We start from the raw sequence: 22,315 nt of genomic DNA, 5'->3' as shown, positions 1-22,315 counted from the left end.
TGTGTGCATCTGAAAATATGCAAAATGAACAAACAGGAGTCACTTCTAGATACAACTAAGGCAGTAAGCATGTACAGTAGCTTGAGACATTGGCAAATACAGTGGCAGAAACCAGAAGAGTTGAGGGCTCAGAGCCAGGAAAAGCCTTCCAATTCCTCAGAAGGCCAGGAGTCCCTCAAAATACAAGAAAGACATGTGCCCATGCCATACAGGACAGAGTTTGAGTCAGTGCCACTAGACTCCGGAGAGGTCCTATCTGGCACACTCACTGCAGTATCAGCTAGAGTAGAGAAATTAGGGGCTCTGAAGGATCACTAAGGGTGATGAACTCTTCAAAGTACTGTTTCCACCTAGGTAAGACAAATGGATGGTGACTAAATAAAGAATTTAAGAAAAAAATGAAGTAATTTTATACACTGATAGCAATTCTCACTCAATTCTTATATCCTGTGGTGCTTTCTGAGAGTGACCACATGACAATTTTATCCTTCTAAGTCAGTCAACGTGAAGATAGAATAATGCAAAATAATAGGAAAGTCACTTTTATTATGGAGAAATGTAGGAAAGGACATTAAACATTTTTCACATTTATAGATTAAAAGATATAATTGTAAGTTTACGTGTCATGGGAAGATTTAGACTGTCTTCTACAAGAGAACAAAGAGTTTGTAAATCTAGAAGAAAAAGCTATGACTCAAGTGTTGGTGGTTTGGAAGAGCCAAAGGGATGCAGACACATTGCCAGAAAGGATGAAAGTGTTTCTTCCAACAGTTTATAATCTTACAAAAGAGGCCAAAAAGGATACTGGAGGCATTCACTAAAATGCAAATCGCCACACAGTTAAACTTAAACTTTTACTCAGACAGCAACAGAAAACACAATGTGCATTTATAAATCCATAACAAAAAATTAAGCAACACAGAGTGAAACTGGCCATCAGAGTAACTTGCAGGTAAAAATCTGGCTGCATATAAATCACTTTTGAGAAGTCAATGTTCTTACTAGCATTTATTTATCTATTAGAAACAAAACTCACAATCATTTTCAAATTGTACATGCACGCTGTTGAAATATTTAAGCGAATTAAGCTAATTTATCTGAATGACTAATTATTATGCAAGACAAGCGTTTTCTGAAGAACACCTCTAGTCACTTTTAAAGAGAAGATGAGAGGATATATGAATTTCTGAACACACTATGGTTCAGTTGTTTAATCCCCTGAAGAAACAACGTATTTTGAGAACAATAAAAAGTTACATTCTGTGATTCATCACATTTGCCAATGACTTGTTCTTCATGCCCAGAGTATTTGTATCCTACCTTGTTAGGAAATTCACAACTTGTGGGTTGTAAATTTGTATGACAATGGTCATTTGCATAGGCCAAGTAGTTCATCAGCCAAGTACTGCAGCCCATGGTTGCTCACTGTTTCCTCCCAGACCCCACAGGAAGAAGGCCATAAGACTTAAGGGAGGAGATAAATACAACCTAGTGTCTGAGATTCCAACTGGAAAACCTGTATCACTTCAATTCCCATTTCCCCAGTGTTCTATGAAAGAGCGGGTGTGGTAGATGCCTTCATAGAAACTTCATCAAAACAATGACTGTGGTACAGTCTAGATGTTCTGTATAATGGATAGGTTCTTACACAACACAAGCATAAGAGATGAAGGGTACTGACTCGTGGGTGAGTTCCAACACACCCGTGGCAGTAAGATGAGTCTTGAAAATTGAATGGGATAAAACAAATTTGCTCTAAATTTTTGTTCAAACTGTGAGTATACTGGCCTGTAGATTTTTTTTTAAAGGACAAGAGCAAGGAAGACTAGAAAAAGTTATATAAAATCCCCAAAGTGAGAGAGACCTCAAGTGATCATTTTTCTTGCAGGACTGAAGTTACTGACTCAAACTACTAGCTGTCTGAACAGATGATCATCTTCAGGGGTGAAATCAGTCAGCACAAGACACAACATCAACTGGCAAGCAAATGTATTAAATAGCACATAATGAAGAATATTCTTGATCTGACTATTAAAAAATTTTTTTTATGGTAGCAACACCCAACACTTTCTTTTTCCATCGTTCTTTCCTTTTGTCTCTATCTTACCAACACTTTCTCCCTTAACTAAAGGGGTTCATGAGAATTCTTTTAGGTTCTGCAATTACTTCTCAGAACTGCTAATGCGACAAGGAAAATAAGATAGAGATCTTTTGTATGATGCTGTCACTTGTGTAAATCCATGACTTCTGTTAATCAGATGCTTCTATAAGACTCAAGATCTAGGGTACACTTGGGTATGATTGGGAAACAATTCGAAAAATATATAATCTTTAGAAAGTAGATTTACACAGAAGAAGTGTGCCTTCTAAAATTATAATGTGTCAAAATGAACCGAGAAAGTCCCCTCACCATCAGGACTCCGAAGTGAGTGAAGTGATTACACAGGCAGATGGTCTCGCCAGCATTCGAATCCGAGCTCGCAACACATCCTGAAGTGTTCCAGCCTCCAAAACTTGCTGGGGGAAGAAACAACAGCTCAGTGTCCTCTGAAAGGGGTGAGCCCTTCTTCTGCCTCAAAGAACTGATCGTTAATACAGGCATCATTCTTGAAGCCACCATGGTGTAGAATGATTTAGATTCCTGGAATCCTTGAATTTCATTTTAGGATTATTCAGGCAGGAGTTTCAAATTCTGTTCCATGGAAATACCTTGGGGTTTCTGAGGATGCTCATGCTGAATTTTTACTAAAATTTGAATTCAACATCTATAAAACCTAAGATTCCTTTTCAAATGTTATATGCTAATGAGCTCTCCAAAGACCAAAAGCCCTTTCCTCCCTGGGATCAGACTTTTTGGAAAGATATCTGAGATCGGGTTTCTTAAAATATTCTGTGATATACACAGTGTTGTCATTATGCAGGCAAGGGCAAGTGGCTAAAACATACCTTACCTTACTTTATGGCATAATATTTGTCCATTTATTTAAATATAAGATTAGGCATGAGATAATATGTTTAAGCACGTATACAGTCAATCAGGATCTTAAAAAGGGTGCAACTACAGCACAACAACTAAACTATCTGTCTGTAATAAGAAGTGATAAAGAGAGGTTTAGGAGACCATTGGGCTGCATTTCTCACAGGCAAAGCAGCCGGTATGGCATCCGAGTGCACTTAGTAACAATGTGGCATTAGGGATCCAGAGGGAAGAGGACCCTTAGGGGTGAACACATGAAGTTTCCTTCTGCACACCCCTTATTCATTTCCACACTCTCCTCCTGGTGATTTGTTGATTCCTTACATGGTCCTTTTTGTCTTGATTTCTCAATATAATTTTGGAGGTCATTGTCCCTTAAGTAAGCTATGTTCTTTATAATCCTTCCTATGCTTATCTTTTCTCAGTAGGCTTTTTCACCCACCTCATAATTTTTATGCCTTGTGAATGGCAACTCATCTCACTGGATATGTAATGGAATAAGCTTGAGCCTTATGTTCAACTGAAACTGACTGTACTACAAACAGATCCCACAACGTACATATCCCTGAAGTGAAAGTGGTTGATTCTTTCAAACTGTGAGTCAAATACATTTTTTTGTAGTGACAAAAGATATTTTAAAAGAGTTAATTGATTTCCCAAGCTATCTAAAATATAGTTTAAAGCTCAGTTGCCCTTAATAAGTTGTAGCTTGGGGTGAAATGGGCATGGGGACACTGGTAATGCTTGGCAACACTAGAAATTCTATTCATCTATATTAAGTCCCGGCTGTATTTTACAACTTACTATTTTTGTTCAGATCCCAGAAGGCGCAGATGGGACGATACACTTCCTGTATCAACATAAGAATAAACATGCACAACTGTATTTTAAACTGTTGAAAAGCTACAACTGAAATGCAATAAAGAATGAGAATGTAAGGGCTTCACAAAGTAACCGACCAACCAGACGTGCCAGCACCACCTGAGGAGGTCAGCAGCCTGGACGGACCTTCTCTCCTGGAGACGTCACATGAAACTCAACTGGGACCCCAGGAAGACTGACACTCACTTTTCTGCAGTTCTCTGTTCCACTCAAAACACTGAATCTCCTATCAGTCTTCCTGACTAGGAAAGATTTTTTTATAACTTAATGTTCATAATGTCTTCAAAACTCCCCTGTGTGCCTGAAATCAGGGCTTCCAGAGACAGTTGTATGACCACAGCCAGATTATTCACAAAAAATAGTCATAAAATAGAAACAACCCAAATGAGCATCGATAGATGAATAAAGAAAATCTGTTAGGCCTGGCGGTGGTGGCGCACGCCTTTAATCCCAGCACTCGGGAGGCAGAGGCAGGCGGATCTCTGGGAGTTCGAGGCCAGCCTGGTCTACAAGAGCTAGTTCTGGGACAGGCACCAAAGCTACAGAGAAACCCTGTCTCGAAAAAAGAAATCTGTTATGTTCCCATCATGGAATATCAACCGGTCTTTAAGTCAGGCATGCTAGGCATTTACTACAACACAGATGGATTCTGGAGACTTTATGCTAAAGAATGTAAGTCACTTCTGAAGGACAATTACTGTCCAGTTCTCTGTTAGAATCAAATTAGTACTTGAGGAGAGTGGAATGAAAAGAGGTTGCTAGAGGTTTCTGGAAGGTAAGAACAGGGAATTGATGTTTAATTGGGGGCAGAGTATCAATTGGGAAAGATTAAAAAAAAACTAGTGGAGATGGATGGTATATCTGTAGACAAAAATGCAATTGAACTCCATACATAAAAATGGTAAGTTCTACTAATTGTGTTTCACCAGGAGTCATAAACAAAAGTCCTCCTTTACGGCCAAAGGTGAGCAAGGAGGTCTCTGAAGGTTCATCACGATTGTGGCGAATCTTTAATGTTTCAACTCCAGTCCTCAGCCCTTATCAGCCTGCTCACTTCCTGCCTGGCTATTATGAGACCATCACCTGGAAGCTCTGCACAAGTGGGAGAGCTTGTTTGTGAGCTGCAGGGGACAGTATGAACTCCCGACTCCTTGCAGCACATAACTGGATGGTAGAGAGGGCCCTAAGGTAAGAAGAGCGCTAACACTTGTCATATCTTAAGCCACTGTACATCCCCCATAGAACAAGTCTGTGCATTGTTGCCCTGTGAGCTTTCCCAGCTCGTTATCTTTGACTTTAAAATCACAAAGAGACAATCACAATTCCTGATCAAAACTTGTGCCTGCATCCCTGTATCTGAAGATGATCAAGCCCCGTCTTTAGAGCACTGTTGGTCACTTCCATTCTCTTCCGATTCTTGGGTACCAGGTAAGGCCAACCCACTGGTTGCTGCTGTCAATCATGATATTGATTGAATACTGAGTACTGTCCCTAGCCTGATCAGTACATCTCCCTTCTAGAGGATAGATGTTGCCCCCTCATAAAGTGTGTTGGTTGCTCTTCATTTTGTGCAGTTCTCTGAGACAGTGTGCCCTCTCCAACTACTACTATCTGTGGCATCTTCTTACCTGAGTTCTGGTGTGTTTGATTCTGATTTGAACTGGATCTTTCAGATTCTGGATAGTAATGTTTCCAATGCTGCACGCCATCACATAACTCACTAGGATTTTTCTTTGAGATCCAACATCCTTTTGAAAGACATGAACAAATCTAGTGCATTAGTCATAAGTACACACTTTTGCGCTCCAAAATAAGCAACCCGTCAGCAACTTTTACACTTAAGATCTTCAACTCTAGAACATCCTGTTTATAACTTCCATTCGCTGGCTTTCCTGAAGGGTCTATGCTATTTCCCTTATTATAATAAATACATTGCAAGGACAGCATGAACTAGTGTTATATGTGAATGTTCACACACCATTTTCCATCATTGGGATTGATGTCAGCCAATTGACAACTGAAACAATACGAACTCATAAATCACACAAACTCATAAAAAGCTGTGAAACAATTAGATCATTTCCTGACTCTAGAAAACAGATAAAGTTATTTACAATATAAAAATTAAGAAGCAATTCATCATTCACACACATGCCTGACATGTTTACCAGCTTATACCTAATGTAATTCTACTGGCTTGAAGTCCCACCCAGAACTCCTGCCTTCTGTTCTTGCAGACTTGACAGCAGGTGCAGATTTTGCACAGAAATCAGGTGGCTAGAGGAGTCCCCGAATCTGTGCTTGCCAATGACATGGAGCACTAGCCTGCCTTTCTAACAAGTTCTCTAGACTTCTCTTGCAGCTGGGTTTCTTGTCAAACTATGAGTTGCTCTATACCACAACTTATACATCAGTTGTGCTAAAATTATTATAAAAATCTTTTACATTTCGAATATAATTCTAAAATATAGTTTTTGACTAATTTGTATGTTAGTTACTAACAACACATTTGACTTGCATTGGCGATAGCCATTGCTTATTGAAAATGCTCCTATCTTTTCTAAAATATGGGGAGAATACAACAGAGTCTTTACCTTTAATTTTATTTTTTTACTTTTCTGTAAATTTACTTTTAAAAATCAAAAAATTGTACTAATATAAACACTCAATATACATACAAATATGAATGGAATCACAAAATAATAGGGAAGACCAAACACCAATTATACATTTTATGCCACCAAGTAAAAACTTCCAGTGCCATGAACTGAGTCGTTAGCCCAAGTGGCCCCATGGGAACTCCAAACATCACAGGCTATTGTCAAACCTATTGATTGCTCTCCAAAAACTCTGGGCAAGGCCCTATTGCTGAAGACAACACCTATTTTATCAAGCATGAAGAAGTCAAACTGGTCCCTAACTCAAAGCTTGTACAAAAGTCTAAATTCCATTTGTATTATACGTGGATATTTTACAAAGGCTGATCCTAAAACATTTGAAGATTATGTTTTTTAAGTTTTGAAATTACAGTTCACCATAGTTACCCCCCTGTTCATCTGTCTATCTATCTATCTATCTATCTATCTATCTATCTATCTATCTATCTATCTATCTATCTATCTATCTATCTATATTTCTATGTCTTTTTATCTCTCTTCCTCTCCTCTTTTCGTCTGTCTCCAAAGTGCTGGGATTACAGTAGTGTGGCAACAGCTCCAGTAATTTTCTTCTATAACTGAGTGATTTATAGGGTGGCCATATATGAAAAACTACTATAAGTCTGAGACTCAAAATGTTCTCCTGCACAGGGCACACAGTTAGACAAACACTGCTTTCTTGAATTTAACTGGTAACTCTTCTTCTGAGGAAAGGGTCCAGCAAAATGCTCTCAAGGGGGCTGTCGTCTTGAAGGCCACCAAGGGTGACTCGTGTTTTCTGGCAGTAGATCATGTAGCATCTGAGCTGATGCCAATAAAAATGATAATATGTGCTCAGCACAATGCCACTCTACTCTGCGGATATGAGAATGCCAAAGGTCATTTGAAATACTAATGGGGAAAATGATTAAAGCCAAGAATGCTGCTTATTATGTAAAAGGTGCTTCCTGCTGAGTTAAAAAAAAAATCCTTTCCTTTGGTGCAGGAATGCTTTAACTCTAGAGACCTGGGCGGGGGAGGGGAGCTGGAGAACAAAAGGATTAACAAATAATAACTAGTGTGTCATAACTAACTCAATTCTACATTAAATAACACAAATCTTAGCCTGACAAATTGTTTTTAAAACCCTAGTAAGTAAACACTGTTAAAAGGGACATTAATTGAAATAAAATATTTGAACATTTACATTATTTTTTTTAATCTTTGAAAACATAGCGGATTCATTTTTCTGTACCTGCTGGCATATTTCAAAATAATCTGAACATTTTAGCCTTTGAGCACAGATAACTTCATTAGAAACTGGAAAAAAAAATTAATAGGTTCTCACCTGGAAAAGTCCAGTTTTGTTGAAGAAAGTAAACTGTGCTCTTCTGACTAATATGGAATCTTCTTGACTTAAATTCTCCAGCAAGTTCGGAGGTAAAATCACAGATGCCAACGAATCTATTTGTCTGTTCTCAAAGTCCATCTGCCACACACAAAGGGACCGGTGGAAAAGTCATCACGAGGGCAATGGTCAGACTGTGTTAGATGAGACATCTGAAAGGGCCACCTCAGCCAGAACGAGGGCAGCCCTTGACCTCTGCCAACATCTGGAATTCCTGGATAAATCCCTTGCCACTAGGCAGAGATCACATTAGGGGTTTACACAAGAATACCTTGATCATAAAGCACATTGGCAATTCTAGAGACAAATGAATATCTTCATCTATGAGGGTGGGATATGAAGGTGTGCAATTTTGATCTTTTCTCCGTTCATCTCACACACCATAAAGCAATGATTATGGGCATAGACTAACTTTTTTAACAGCAATGGTTAGTTACCTCTGCAAAGGGGTGATAGTTGTTTTATTTTTTTGTTTCTTTTGTTTTGTTTTTTGTTTTTTTAGTTGTTTTGGTTTTGCTTTGACATTGTAGCCTTCATTTGAAATGAGACAAGCAGAGTGACACACTTTGAATGGAGGAATTATACAGCATCTCTCAGCCTTGATTGACTACCCTGCTCATTGCTTTATGGGCTACAGACTGAAAAAGAGCCAGTACCATGAATACTGTAAAATACTATTTTTCTTGAAACTATAACTCAGGCCATAAATACTTCCTGGACTTAGTATGAGCGAGGGACTAATGGAGCTTGTACTCTTTAAATATAAAAAAATCCTTAATGCCCCCACCTAGGTCAGGGATGGTGCTGTATTTATTGTGTTTGCTCTGCTTGCAAACAATGCCTGAAACAGTAGAAACTTGCAAATTGCTGGATGAACTGTGACTTTAACATAGCCCAGACGGTTAGTAGAGTTCCAGATGACTTGTTCAGCCTTGTCTGTCACCTGCCACTGCCAAGTCTCTGTATTTGTGGATCTGCACCACATGATCCATAGATCAGCAGTGTCAGTAACAACTGAGCCCTTGATTAAGCTGGACATGTCAGGACCCTACACAGAACATCATCTTAGAGGCTCTGAAGGCAAGGCCCAGAATTGCTCTTAGCACATCTTCCCTGCGGCACTAAGGTTCATTTTTACAAGCAGTGGCAAGGAGACAGCTTCTCCCTCATCTCTTCTAACCCAAAGTTCTTTAGTAAGACTTATCTTCCAATATGGTGATCTCTACCCAAGTGCTAACATTTCGCTCTACCTCTTCTTTTTTAGAAGGCACCATTCATCATATGGACCTCTGTACTTCTGCTTTTTCTGTGCCTGCTGATGTCATATTAGACAGTGTTCAAATCTGTCTAACATCACTTGGATTAAGACTTCCTTGAGGAATCTAATATTAAAGAACCAGTAAGACTGTTCTCTGTGTCTTTAATTAGGCAAAATGAAAACAAACATGGGTTTGTTACCTGGAAATAGGATTCATTATTGCTTGGAAGACCAATGCTAAAATTTGAAGGTGCATCCGTCCCTGGCATCAGGGATGATACTCCAAGAGCCAAATTCTGTGTTGCAATATTCACGTGTGGTGTGCTATTCAGGTCTATTTTGAAGGCTAGCTCATCAATTGTTTTTAAAGCTCTAAAGAAATGAAAATGGCATCATTGTTAAATTACACTGTGCTTCAGGTACTTGCCCCATGACAAAATACTAATGCAAATTATCTTTAAGTCCTCTGATCTTAGCATATAAGACATAACACCACCCTCAAAGCCCAGGACTCTCAGCTGGAACACAGAATCAAAGTAACTGATGCATCCTCAGAAACACATCTTAAGCAAAATCAGTAACTAAGTCGTCAGAAATTTTGTTTGCCACTGACATTGTTTGAGAAGCCAGAAGACACTGTAAAACTTGCTGTGTGGTATTTGGTTTGTGTTCTAACAAATAAAGTTTGCTTGGAGTCAAAGGGCGGACCTAGCCACTAGTTAACCAGAGAGGTCGGGAGGTCTGTACAGAGAGGAGACAGGATATGATAAGGTGGGGCAGAGACAAGATCTCAGCTCTTCTGGACTGAGAAGCTGCAGAGGTAGGAAGCAATTGGTGGCTTGCTTCCTTGCTTCTGTAATACTTCAGGTTTGTACCCTGATCCCTGACTCCTGGTTTTAATTGCTAAGATTAATTATATTTACGCTTCAAAAGTTGTTTGCAGTTAATTTTCTAGAGATACAATAATCTAGAGAATGTGTTTAACAAACACATTTTATCAAAGAAATATTATTTAAAGAAAGGAATGAGGGAAGTGGAGAAAAATATATAGCTCAATAAATATAATAAAAAATGAAAAAGCATGATTTAATTTTTAAAAATCAAAAAAGGAAATAGAAGAAATTAAAGACCCTACTATCAAGTGGAAAATACAATATAAAGTAATGTTCTCCTACCTACCCTAGGCATTTTTATTTTGTTTTGTTTTTCAAGACAGAGTTTCTCTGTACACAGTGCCCTGGCTATCCTGGTACTTGCTTTGTAGACCTAACTGGCTCAGTCTCAGAGTTCTGCCTGCCTCTGTCTCCGAGTGCTGGGATTAAAAGCATGCACATTCACACCCAGCTGGACGTGTTCATTTGAGAAGCTCACATAGCTGTGACAATGTGCAGAACATTGTGTCAATTCACAAGTGGCCGAGTTATTTTATATGCGGCCGGATGAAAACCCTAATAGCTTTGTAAACTATGCTTCTGAAATAATTAAGGAACTTTAAAGTTTACTTTGTAAATGACCTTGGGAAATACCCATGCACCTTCTCGAGTTGTGAATCATGGAGTCTGGGCACAAAGCGTTCAGAGAGGGAGCAATGATCTCATGACACATGGATGGAGCTTAACTCTTGGTTATACTTACTCAGAAGATGACTCAAGCAAATCACTATCCGAACTGCTTAGGATATTAGAAAATATATTCATTAGAGTGGAGCCGAGCGTTATATCAATATTTTCTTCTTCGCTCACTATCCTTTTGACCTCCTCTACAATGTTGCTAATATTGGCTGAGGATAGGTTCTGCCCATCACCAGTTAAATCTAAAATAGCCTTGGCCTTTTGATTTGGTTGTCCTAAAAGGAGGGAAAGAAATAACACAAAGTTTGTCTGGGTGTTTTAGACATTTCTCGGAAGAGGCACTGTGAATTGTCTATATATACAAGAAGTGGGATTCCCATGCATACCCCACCCCCATCTTTATAAGGCAACGTTTCTTTACACATTGTGACAGATTTCTTAAATATGATACAGATTTCTTGAATAGGATTCAGAGGGTTTGGTGATCCCTGATGAAAAGCATTGCTATAATAATGCAGAACTATGAAAAACATTGAAAGAAGTAGCAACTTGCGCACTACTTTTAATCCTCTGCATAATTTTCTTATCATTTTTGTTTCCCTAGTTTATGACTATGACTGAAATTTAGAATGCAGAAAAGTATACTTTCTACCTAAAATATGTGAAAGATTCATTTGCCTGAGTTTTAATATTATAGTAATATCACATAGCAGAACATCATGCCTGCAGAGAATGAAAACCTCGATGATGATGATGGTCATGAGGTCATTACACTTTGTTTTGGGAAACAGAAGACAAATGGCACTCACTTGAGCAATTGGAGGTGTCAACAGGGCTCCAGAAGGTTGATGTGGCATTAGAAAGGCTGTGATAATTCCCAGACAACAAAATAACATATAAGTACATGGCACCAATGAAATTACAATCAACAAAAGCAATTCATAAATTTCGGGATTTGCCTTGCTATCCAGCTAGATTCCCTTTTAAAAGAATACTAAAAAGGAGGATAAAAATCCTCATTGAAAAATCAGTCAGGACTTGCACTCTTGAAGGGAAGCCCTGCCTACATCCTGCGTCCTGACCTCGCGCACACTGTCAAGTGCTGCTTTAAGGACTTTACTGGAAAACTCACATTTCCATTTCACATAACTCTGGAAAGCAGATTTCAATCCACGTTTTTGAAAAGGGAAATGCATTTTAGAGAAGCCAAGGAATTTTCCCAAGAACTTGAGCCAGGAAGAGGTAGGGCCACATTTCAAACTTGAGTCCATAAATCTCCCAGCACTTGTCTTGCCTCCCCACCAAGTGTCAACGACAGCCCTCGATGCGGAGGACTCACACTTAGGCACTTTCTGTTCCTGAATTCCTTCCAGAAGAACTAGCTGGGCCCAAGGCAGAGGGTGGAGAACTAGACATGCAGGGAGCCTTGGCGGACCCCTCCAACTGTCTATCGAAGGCTTACTAGATGTGTAGGGAAATCCTGTGTCTTGGCAGTCTATGTCAGCAGGCTGCCCAACCTGGTTCTGGTCTTATTTTCCCTTTGCCAATTCTCTTCCCCACATGAGTAAGAAGTTCTGGGGGTCAGGTGCCTGTTCTGAGACCACAGTGGCCACAGTCTCCTCTGCTCTGGGGCCACAGTTTGGTTTCCAACATCCTCATTCTAGGAGAGAGCTCAATTAGCTCACAGCTCAGATGAAAGCAGCCACATGGATTGTTCTTTCCTCATCTCTATCCACCTATGAGTGTGTGACTGCTGCCCAACTTCTTAAATCAGCTCGTGAATGAGTTCTGCTTTGACAGACAGAGAAAGCTTGGACATGTAGCTTGCAAGTCAATGAAAAAGATTACCATGTCCGTGTTATGTAAGAGCCCGGCTTGTTCGGGCATGGTTGTTGAAAGGAAGAGCGTGAAGAGATGGCTGGCCAGCTAAAGCCCTCTGGATCCTCCTCGGCACTACACGTACCTAGGAGAAAGTAAAAGTCAAAAATAGACAAATCCTTAATTTTCTGAAGTTAAAGATATAGGATGAAAACCAATGACAGCCCTGGGAATTCAGTAACTATTACATATACTACTAAAATACCAGTGTTTTATATTTAGAATTTTTAAAAATTATGAAAAGTAAACATATTTCAGATAAAAATTATTACATCTTACAAAGCCATCTTATAATAAAAGGATGAAATGTAATAATGAAATATATATGATCATTCACGTAAACCATTAAGGTATGAGTTTTATTCAGAGAGTAAACATCATGGGAACTGAGAAAAGACCTGAAATTTTCAAAATATGTTTAAAACAGGGGAGGGGGCCCATAAATGAATAGCTTCATTGCTGAGTTGTAAGTACATTTTATGGAGTATTTTCTAGCTGTTTTTTTTTCCCCAACACAAAGTTTCTCTGTAGCTTTGGAGCCTGTCCTAGAACGAGCTCTTGTAGACCAGACTGGCTTCAAACTCACAGAGATCTACCTGCTTCTGCCTCCCGAGTGTTGGGATTAAAGGCATGCGCCATCACCGCCCAGCCTAGCTGTTCTCATAGTGTACAGTCTCTAAAGCTTACTAGAAAAGGGAAGCAAGGAAGTTCCCCCAGCCAGCCTTAGCTGTCTTGCCTTCTGCTCTCGCTCTCAAACCGCTCCACTTTTCGAGTGAAAACCCTCCAGCTAATTGATTGCAATGGCAAAAATGATTCAGACTTTATCATTTGAAAATGTCAAAGCCACAGCAACACCTACACTAAAACTTTCTGAGTGTGAAAGAGTAGCGGAAGCACTGAAAAATATAGTCCTTCTGAGGACCTGTAGGTCCCAAGTGAAAATTCAAATGACTTTTCCAGTCTACCCTTTGAATCGGGGAGGTTCTAAGCTTTTGTTTTCAAGTGCCACAACCCTTTCTTCACAGTCGCTTCTAGAGACACAACATAAAAAGCAGCAAATAACTGGTATAAATTAAATATCCATGTATGCACAGATGGCTGTCCTAAGATTGTCCAGCCTGTCATAGCAGATTGGATTGGTCCCTCAGGGTCGTGTGGTGAGAGAGATCTTGACTGCCATTTGTCGCTGCTTCTTTGTAGAGACTGCCTTTGTATGAAAGGAGAGCTCTTGCTCCCCTCTGTAGAAGCCCTGCTTGTGAGAAAGCGAATACTTTTGCAAAGCCCCAGATATTGTTTAGTAGGAATCGGCCCTACTGTGGCTTCTCAATGCTATCCACCCCTCTGAGGGTCTCTCTAGCTCTGCATGTTGATACAGTAGACAGAGACAAGCAGGCGCTCACAGACGTGGGGGCTCATCACACTTGTGGTCTTGTTTCTTTGCATGCTTTGGGGGGGGGGCGGGTGAAGAGCACCTACATTCCCACTTCAGCTTCCTTAATGTATTGGAAGGAAAGCAGCAAAATCTTTTGACCCAATGCCTACTGAAGTCTCTAGTCAGACTCTAACTTTATACAAAAAGTACCAGAGCCAATACTTTTATTTGTATGTAGTTTTAGACATTTGCTTGTAAAAAAAAAAATACCTGTAGTGGCATTTCAGTTGTATTTTAATAAAGCTTGCCTGAAGATCTGAGAGCAAAACAGGCCCCTGGTCATGAGGTCAAGGTAAGAGTCAGTGACCCAATGATTTGATTTTCAGATCTTCAGGTTAAACCCCAGTTTCTCTCTCTGAGTTTTTATTAACCGTGCTTCAAATACCTCCATTAAGATTCAGAGACCCACATTGGAGCACTGGACTGAGCTCCCAATGTTCAAATGAGGAGCAGAAGGAAGCAGAACATGAGCAAGGAAGTCAGGACGGCGAGGGGTGCACCCACCCACCGAGAGGGTAGGGCTGATCTAACGCGAGCTCACCAAGGCAAGCTGGACTGGGAATGAAAAAGCATGGGATAAAACCGGACTCTCTGAACATGGCGGACAATGAGGGCTGCTGAGAAGCCAAGGACAACGGCACTGGGTTTTGATCCTACTGCATGTACTGGCTTTGTGGGAGCCTAGCCTGTTTGGATGCTCACCTTCCTAGACCTGGATTGAGGGGGGAGGACCTTGGATTTCCCATGGGCAGGGAACCCTGACTGCTCTTTGGACTGGAGAGGGAGGGGGAGAGGAGTGGGGGGAGGGGAAGGGAAAAGGGAGGTGGGGAGGAGGCGGAAATTTAAAAAAAAAGATTCATGCATTCATTCAACAAGCATTTGAGTGCTGGGGGCTAAGCATTAAATAAGATGCCATCTCATGCTAAAGATCAAAATACTTGAAGAAGACTCACATAGGAATGGAAATAAGTCCAATGAAAGACGATAGTCTTCCAAGGTATGTGAATCACAAGGTCTCTGAGCAACATGAAGCAGAGGCTCAACAATGGTGATGTGTATTGTGCATGATGATGTCATCAAAGGTGAAGTTGAGTGGGCAGGTATAGTAGAGGGTGTGCATGGGAGCTTGGGAAAGTGCAAGTTGTGCCATACATCTCCTGAAAGCTTAGGACATGGAAGGTGTGTTGCTGAGAACTGATTCTAACTTCAAGATCCCTGGCTTAATGCTGTGAAGGCAATTACATCATTAATGGGCACAGAATACAATAAAAAGAGATGCTTTATAATAAAGAACTTCTCTCATAATTTATTTCATGAGAGTTCTTGTAAATGCATATATGCATTTTTTTAATCTTGTAAGTGGAAGCCAATGATGGTCAAGGTTATTCCAGTGCTTTGCTCCTTTGGGGATGAGAAAGGATAAATACAAACTGCCTGCCTCCTTCACTCCCTTCGATTTAGAGGTGTTGAACTGATTTTTATGCAATGTTACATATTTTTTTTAACAATCTCTGATATAACTAATTCCATCACTAAAATTCCATCACAGACAAGTAACAAACAAGACTGTTTGGGCTGTTGTATGCTTAACTCTGAATGTGTAAATCACACATACTGAACTCACATACCCAGCTTATTCACATTGACTTCATGGAGCCTCAGTCCTTCATCTAGTGATGCATTGTTGGATTTAATCTTCTCTTCGATCTTTGCTTCATCCAGGTTGGGATTATTGGTAGCATTGTAGACTAGAAGAGCCCACAGCACCACCCTAGAAAAGATGTCAGAGAGAACTATTGTTCCCAGGGTTGCTTTTTGACTGTTTGTTTTTGCCTGGGAGAAACAGAACCTGGATGCCAGGAGCAATTAAGACTGAAAAGACACCCTATCATACAACAAAAGCATATGCGCAACTATGTTCATAGCAGCATTGTTTGTAATAGCCAGAACCTGGAAACAACCTAGATGCCCTTCAATGGAAGAATGGATGAAGAAAGTATGGAATATATACATATTAGAGTATTACTCAGCAGTAAAAAACAAGGACTTCTTGAAGTTTGCGTACAAATGGATGGAAATAGAAAACACTATCCTGAGTGAGGTAAGCCAGACCCAAAAAGAGGAACATGGGATGTACTCACTCATATTTGGTTTTTAGCCATAAATAAAGGACAGTGAGCTTATGATTAGTGATCCTAGAGAAGCTTAATAAGAAGGTGAATCCAAAGACAAACATATAGGCATCCTCCTGAATATTAACCTTCATCAGGTGATGAAAGGAGACAGAGACAGAGACCCAAATTGGAGCACCAGACAGAAATCTCAAGGTCCAAATCAGGAGCAGAAGGAGAGGGAGCAGGAGCAAGGAACTCAGGACCACGAGGGGTACACCCATACACTGAGACAATGGGGATGTTCTATCGGGAATTCACCAAGGCCAGCTGGCCTGGGTCTGAAAAAGCATGGGATAAAACCGGACTTGCTGAACATAGCAGACAATGAGGACTACTGAGAACTCAAGAACAATGGCAATGGGTTTTTGATCCTACTGCACATACTGGCTTTGGGGGAGCCTAGGCAGTTTGGATGCTCAACTTACTAAACCTGGATGGAGGTGGGCGGTCCTTGGACTTCCCACAGGTCAGGGAACCCTGATTGCTCTTCAAGCTGATGAGGGAGAGGGACTTGATGGGGGAGGGGGAGGGAAATGGGAGGCGGTGGCGGGGAGGAGGCAGAAATCCTTAATAAATAAATAAATTTAAAAAAAAAGACTGAAAAGACAAACTAAGAAATCTTGGCCTTTCTTTCTCTGTTGTACAGATTATAATGTTCAGTCTGTCTCATCTGGAATAGATTTTTTACAACATAATTCTTTAGAATTTTTTCATAACACCCCACTTTTTCAAAAATATTTAAGTAGTATCAACAGTTCATATGCCATATAATAATACGTTTAACATCTACCAACAGGTGACATAGTATAGTTAATTCTATTTTGTTTACTTATAGGCAAAACTTAAAATGTCAAAGAAAATGGTTGAATTGCATATTGGACTCTTGAAACTGGTGTGTGTCATTGTTTACAAATGTGGTGCATGTCTCGCAGATGGAATTTTTCCAAGTACTTAATATGGTGAAAATATGTAAAATAAATACTCAAAGTGTACCCAGTTTGGCTAAAAATGGTTTTAGAAAGTGTAACCCTGAAAATTTCTTTATGGGAAGCATAGATGTATATTTTAAGACCACTGTCAAAACATACAGCTAAGCCACGCTCGCAGCTCTTGTCAATAGTAAAATCTAAAGGCAATCCTGCACTGAGGCACAGGTACATACTGTCATTTTGTCAGGTAAAGGAGATTTTTTTCCCTTCTTTATGTGAGAGTGCTGCATGTGTATTTCCTCTTTATTTTGAGGAGAACTGAAGAGTACAGCAGACATCACGCTATTATCCAGATGGGTTGATCGTCACGTGCAAAAGAGGAGGCATGTGCCCTCAAAGTCTAGAGGACAGCACACTCTATTGATAAAATTTAGTCAGTAAGAATAGAAGTAAATACAGACATAGCACATTTCTGGTAATAAAAAACAAGGAATAGGTTAAATATTTTTTACTTAAGGTTAGGTGACGTAGCTGGATTTTGCTTATTTAGCTGGTCAGTCAACTCAAGGACAAAGTGTACTCTTTGACTCTGGAAACATTTTACCTCTAAAGTGATCTGCTGCTTTACACTCATACATCAGCCATATTTTCAGATGAGGCAAGTATAGATGCCAACATGTGGTGGATGGTGAACCCTTGGACCATTTTCTAAATGGCATATGATGAGATGTCCTCTGATTCGGTGACCATTGGGAGAAAAGCACTGCCACCATGGTTCCTGAGCATCCCTAGCCGTGTCCAGGACAGCGTCAGCACAATGTATTGTGGGTATATTTGATACACAGACTTAACCATTCAAGAAAGAGTCTGCATTTTCACAAGCCTTATCATTGTTATTTTTCTTTCCCATCTGAAAACAGAAACTACTCTATGGTTCCACAGTGGCCAAGGTCTATCTCTTGTGGCCGTCGGCCGTTCATCATTTGTTGAAGTCAGTCCCTCTGTGGTTTCAGGTTCCCTGCCTGTCTAGGCAGTGAAACATAGCAGCATTATCAGCTGCTTAAGCTGCAAGTCTGAATTGAAACGGGGAGTTCAGGGGGGGGGGGGAAGAATGAATGAGAAACTAATAGATTGTGGTGTGAGGAAAAACTACAAGAGAGGCTACAAAACCTTGTCAGTAAACATAAGAGTAGACAGGATAGGGTTTTCAAAAGAGAGTGAAGCTATAAAAAAAAAAAGGGACAATGCTGGGAATCTATAACAAAGGAAAATGAAGAAAGTGGATTTTCCCACGAGCTAGATTGGTTCATTCTCCCTGTATTTTTTGGTGACATTATTCACTGGTTTGACAGACCAGGAAACGGAGATTTTATTTATTTAAATGTCTTTCAAACAAGAGTTCTGAGTGGCTGGCATACGCCAACTGTGGCTGATTTTAGTGCCATCAGTAATAGCGTAACCTCCTGAGGAAGCTGATGGGATGGATGCTCAATTCCCACGGGCACAGCTGTTCTCACTTCAAAGCTACTCTTGTCCCAAATGCTATGTAAAGTACCCGCAGAGGATCCTAGCCACTGCTGGATCTATTATTGCAGTCTCAGCATAATGTAGTAGTAGATGTGGGAAAGGGACATTTTCCTAGGAAGAGGAGAAAAGCCTTGTCACTTGCTATCCTAAAATAAGTTACTCTCTTTTCAGATCTTAAAGGAAAATGAATGATGCCAGAATCAAAACCTCCCCTGATCAGACAGTGTGATCCCCTTTATTGAATTTATGTAGAAATGACAAGTTGATAGTTCCAAACATTTGTTTTCTATATTTCCAGTATTAAATAGAAAGGGAAATTAATAAAGATCTCTGGTCAACTCTCAAATATAATTTTATGTGTATCTTCTCATAGTAGCAATGCATCATGGCTGTGCTTTCCGTTTTATAAAAAAAATCTTTAATTATATTTTGGAGTGTGCGTGTGTGTGTGTGTGTGTGTGTTGTGTGTGTGTGTATGTGTGTATGTGGTGTGCATGTGTTGTGTTGTGTGTTCCATAGAGCACCTGTGGAAGTCAGAAGACAAGCTGTTCCATTCAGTTTTCCCTTCCACCATGTGGGTACTGGGCATCAAACTCAGGTCAACAGGCTTGGCAGCAAGCTCCTTTGCTCAATGGACCATTTCATTGCCCAGAGGCTACATTTTCATAATACCAAGTCAGTAAATTAAAGCCTAGCAAGGTTTCTAAGACTATCAGCCTTGCCAATGATTTGTTACAATTCTATAGAGATACAACATACAATCCCAAGACAAGTATTTGTTTTTCACTCCAGGACTTAATGGGTTTTCATTCTGCAGCATTTTGAAAATCTGATCCTTATATGCCAACTGGTTGTGCACGCTGGGCATAGCCATTAATCACCTATGTGTTAAGTCATGATCCTGATACTAATTTAAAATGGAGACTTTTAAAAATAGGTATGATTGTATATACTAAAATATCTGGTTCATATTCTTTCTATTTTTATATGCTATAACATATAATTATGACCTTTCTCACAATGGGGCTGGGTGGAAGGCAGTTGTGTGGCTAGAACCCAGGACCTAGCAATCCTAGGCACGTGCTATCAATACTCCACTGAGATTTACCGCTTGCTCTAAACTCTTCCCTTTGAAGGTCTTTTTGGAATTTTGAATAAGGGATGATGGATTTTGAAGACATAAAAATCTAGCCCTGCTCACCCACCCCTCTCAAGTGCTCTGCTTCTCTAGGACTTTCCTTAGATTTACATTTCAACCCCACTTATTCTTTTTCTGTTTCAGATGTGAGAAAAAGATGATTTGCATTCATGCTGAAGAAATAATGTGAACGTCCTAGGCAACTCAAAGGTCTTTCTCTGACCATCATTTCACCTTTTTTCCCCCCAGACAGCCAAAGCAATGAGCAGGAGAAAAAACACTACACTTTCCAGGTCTCTTCTGTGTTACCTTTTGTCATCATCCAGGGTGTCTCTCTTGACTTTAATCCTGTCCTCGCCTGTGTTTTGATGAATACTGTAAAGACAGACATGTGTTTGTTATGAAGCTCACCCAGTGCATCCAGTCAAAGACAGATATATGTGTCAACTATCAATCCCATTCATTGTGTCCAGTCATAGATAGACACAAGTATCCATGATCAGTTTCTCATCCATTATGTCCAGTCCTCTACAGCAAAACTGGGAAAGGTGAAAAAAGCCATCAGAATGGATATTTTAAGACTGTCTTCCCAAGTCTGTGTTCTGCGGTTTGCAGTCTGCAGAGCTGGGCAACTGCATCTATACTCTCGTGAAGATCCACAGTGCATTTTAGTAGACCACAAACCCTAAGACATTCTCAAAAGGAACCTGATTATGTTTGTTAAGTGAGCTACCTCCTGGACTTATAACTTGATGTCTTTCCTGGACCTTTACATCTCTGATATTTAAGTATGAAATTACAAAAGCATGATCACAGGAGCATGTGTGGGCATAATTTAGTAAAAATTTTAAGTAGAAAAAGTAATAAAAGCTAATTTTGAAAAAAGGTTGCAATAAGACTGTTGATATTTTATTTTGTAGAGAAAGTGGTCTTTAAATGTGGTGATGTAAACAGAGACTGTGCGTTCATTTTCTGGACACCCAGACCCAAATAATCACACAAAAACTATATTTATTACCATAGTTTGGCCAATGGCTCAGGTATATTCCTAGATAGCTCTTACATCTTAAATTAATACATCTCTATTATTTTATAATTTACCATGAGGCTTGTGGCTTGTTACCTCACATCTTGCTTCTTGGGCAGCTACATGACATCTGTTTGACTCCACCTTCTTTCTCCCTGCATTCAGTTTAGTTTTCCAAACTACCTATATTCTGCCCTTCCATAGGCCAAAGTAGGTTGTTTATTAACCAATATGGTAAAAAAACATATTCCATAACATACAGAGGGGAATCCCACATCGTGGTGCCATACCCAAAGCATCCTTACTGTGATCTTCTAAGGAAAGCCAAACAATTTCTGACTATGATTACCTTCTTGTAATTTTGTTACATTAGAATACATATTACATTGGTTCAGTGATGCACATAGAATCAATCACACAGGTTTTCAGATAGAGTCTGAGAAGGAACAGTAAATTAATTATTTCTTTTTCTCAGATAATCAGTGCATTTACCTTATATTAACCACATAAACAGTGTAGTTCCAGTTCTGGAGGGTTGAATTGAGCTGGAAGACACAATGGGAAAGGGTGAGTTGCAGTAAAGCTTAAAAACATTCTTTTCTGAGTCAAGGTTGTCCCCCTTCCAAAACATGAGCTGTCACTGGGAAAGAAAAGACCCTGGGAAAATGCAGAACCGCAAGGGTGAAAGATAAAGGAAGGGTTGGTTGTTGGGCCAGAGAAGCCAAGGAAGTAATGGATGCCATGTTTTTTCATCCGTACATTAGTCACTGAAGAAGACACTACATTCCCACACAAACTCCGCACTCTTGTTTATGAAGAAATAGAGTCTGGAGAGATGAAGTAGCTTTTTCATAACCATCTGTTAATCACCAGCAGATCTCACGCTGGAACTCAAGTTGCTGTGGTGTGAAACACTGTCATTTCCTCTCTAGCTAACAGTCTACCAAACCCCAATAAACACTGTCATTTCATCTCTAGCTAACAGCCTACCAACCCCTTGATAAACACTTCCCTTTGGTTACATTAATTACTGAGATTCAATTGAACATGTTTTGTGGTAATTGCCATTTCATAAGAACATCAGTGATAAGAAAAAGTATAAATAGAAAAATACATCTTTGATAAAGCCCCATGGTATTGGGATGATGCCAAAGTGGTTAAAAGTGATGGTATGGGTCAAAATATGAACAGCAAATTTCTATGGTGTAACCACAAGAAATCCTGTTACCTTTAAGTATCTTCCAAGGCTTATTTGGTCATATTTCATACACATCTTTAGTTTTGTTGTAAACATTACTAAAATGCAATGCAAATTTTAAAAAAAAATTGGAAAAATAATGACAACTATTTTCTGTGTTCTTAGGTTGTGTACGCTTTATCTAAGTTTGGTACTTGGAGCCAAAGTCCTTCAGATTTCTGATTATTTTCCCAGATCTGGAATATTTGCATGGACTTCCTAGTTTATCATCCTTAACTCA

The 22,315-nt window shown here is 39.7% G+C and overlaps 1 protein-coding gene across 1 annotated transcript in view; it reads right to left on the bottom strand.

Annotated features, from left to right (window-relative positions):
- The window catches only part of Adgrg6 (adhesion G protein-coupled receptor G6), a 132,596-nt gene that overhangs the window by 20,315 nt on the left and 89,966 nt on the right, over nt 1-22,315 (bottom strand). The window contains exons 8-18 of the mRNA XM_026786078.1: nt 21,330-21,382; nt 20,120-20,185; nt 15,671-15,813; nt 12,581-12,695; nt 11,542-11,597; nt 10,797-11,007; nt 9,362-9,533; nt 7,844-7,984; nt 5,488-5,607; nt 3,782-3,827; nt 2,411-2,517 (exon numbers count right to left, since the gene is read on the bottom strand). Of these exons, the coding sequence (XP_026641879.1) occupies nt 2,411-2,517; nt 3,782-3,827; nt 5,488-5,607; nt 7,844-7,984; nt 9,362-9,533; nt 10,797-11,007; nt 11,542-11,597; nt 12,581-12,695; nt 15,671-15,813; nt 20,120-20,185; nt 21,330-21,382 (1,230 nt within the window). The remainder of the gene's footprint in view (nt 1-2,410; nt 2,518-3,781; nt 3,828-5,487; nt 5,608-7,843; nt 7,985-9,361; nt 9,534-10,796; nt 11,008-11,541; nt 11,598-12,580; nt 12,696-15,670; nt 15,814-20,119; nt 20,186-21,329; nt 21,383-22,315) is intronic.

This window comes from Microtus ochrogaster, linkage group LG4 (genome assembly GCF_000317375.1).
Source record: "Microtus ochrogaster isolate Prairie Vole_2 linkage group LG4, MicOch1.0, whole genome shotgun sequence".
Lineage (NCBI taxonomy): Eukaryota > Metazoa > Chordata > Mammalia > Rodentia > Cricetidae > Microtus > Microtus ochrogaster.
Note: the sequence above shows the minus strand (reverse complement) of the source record. Positions and strands in the feature narration are given on the sequence as shown.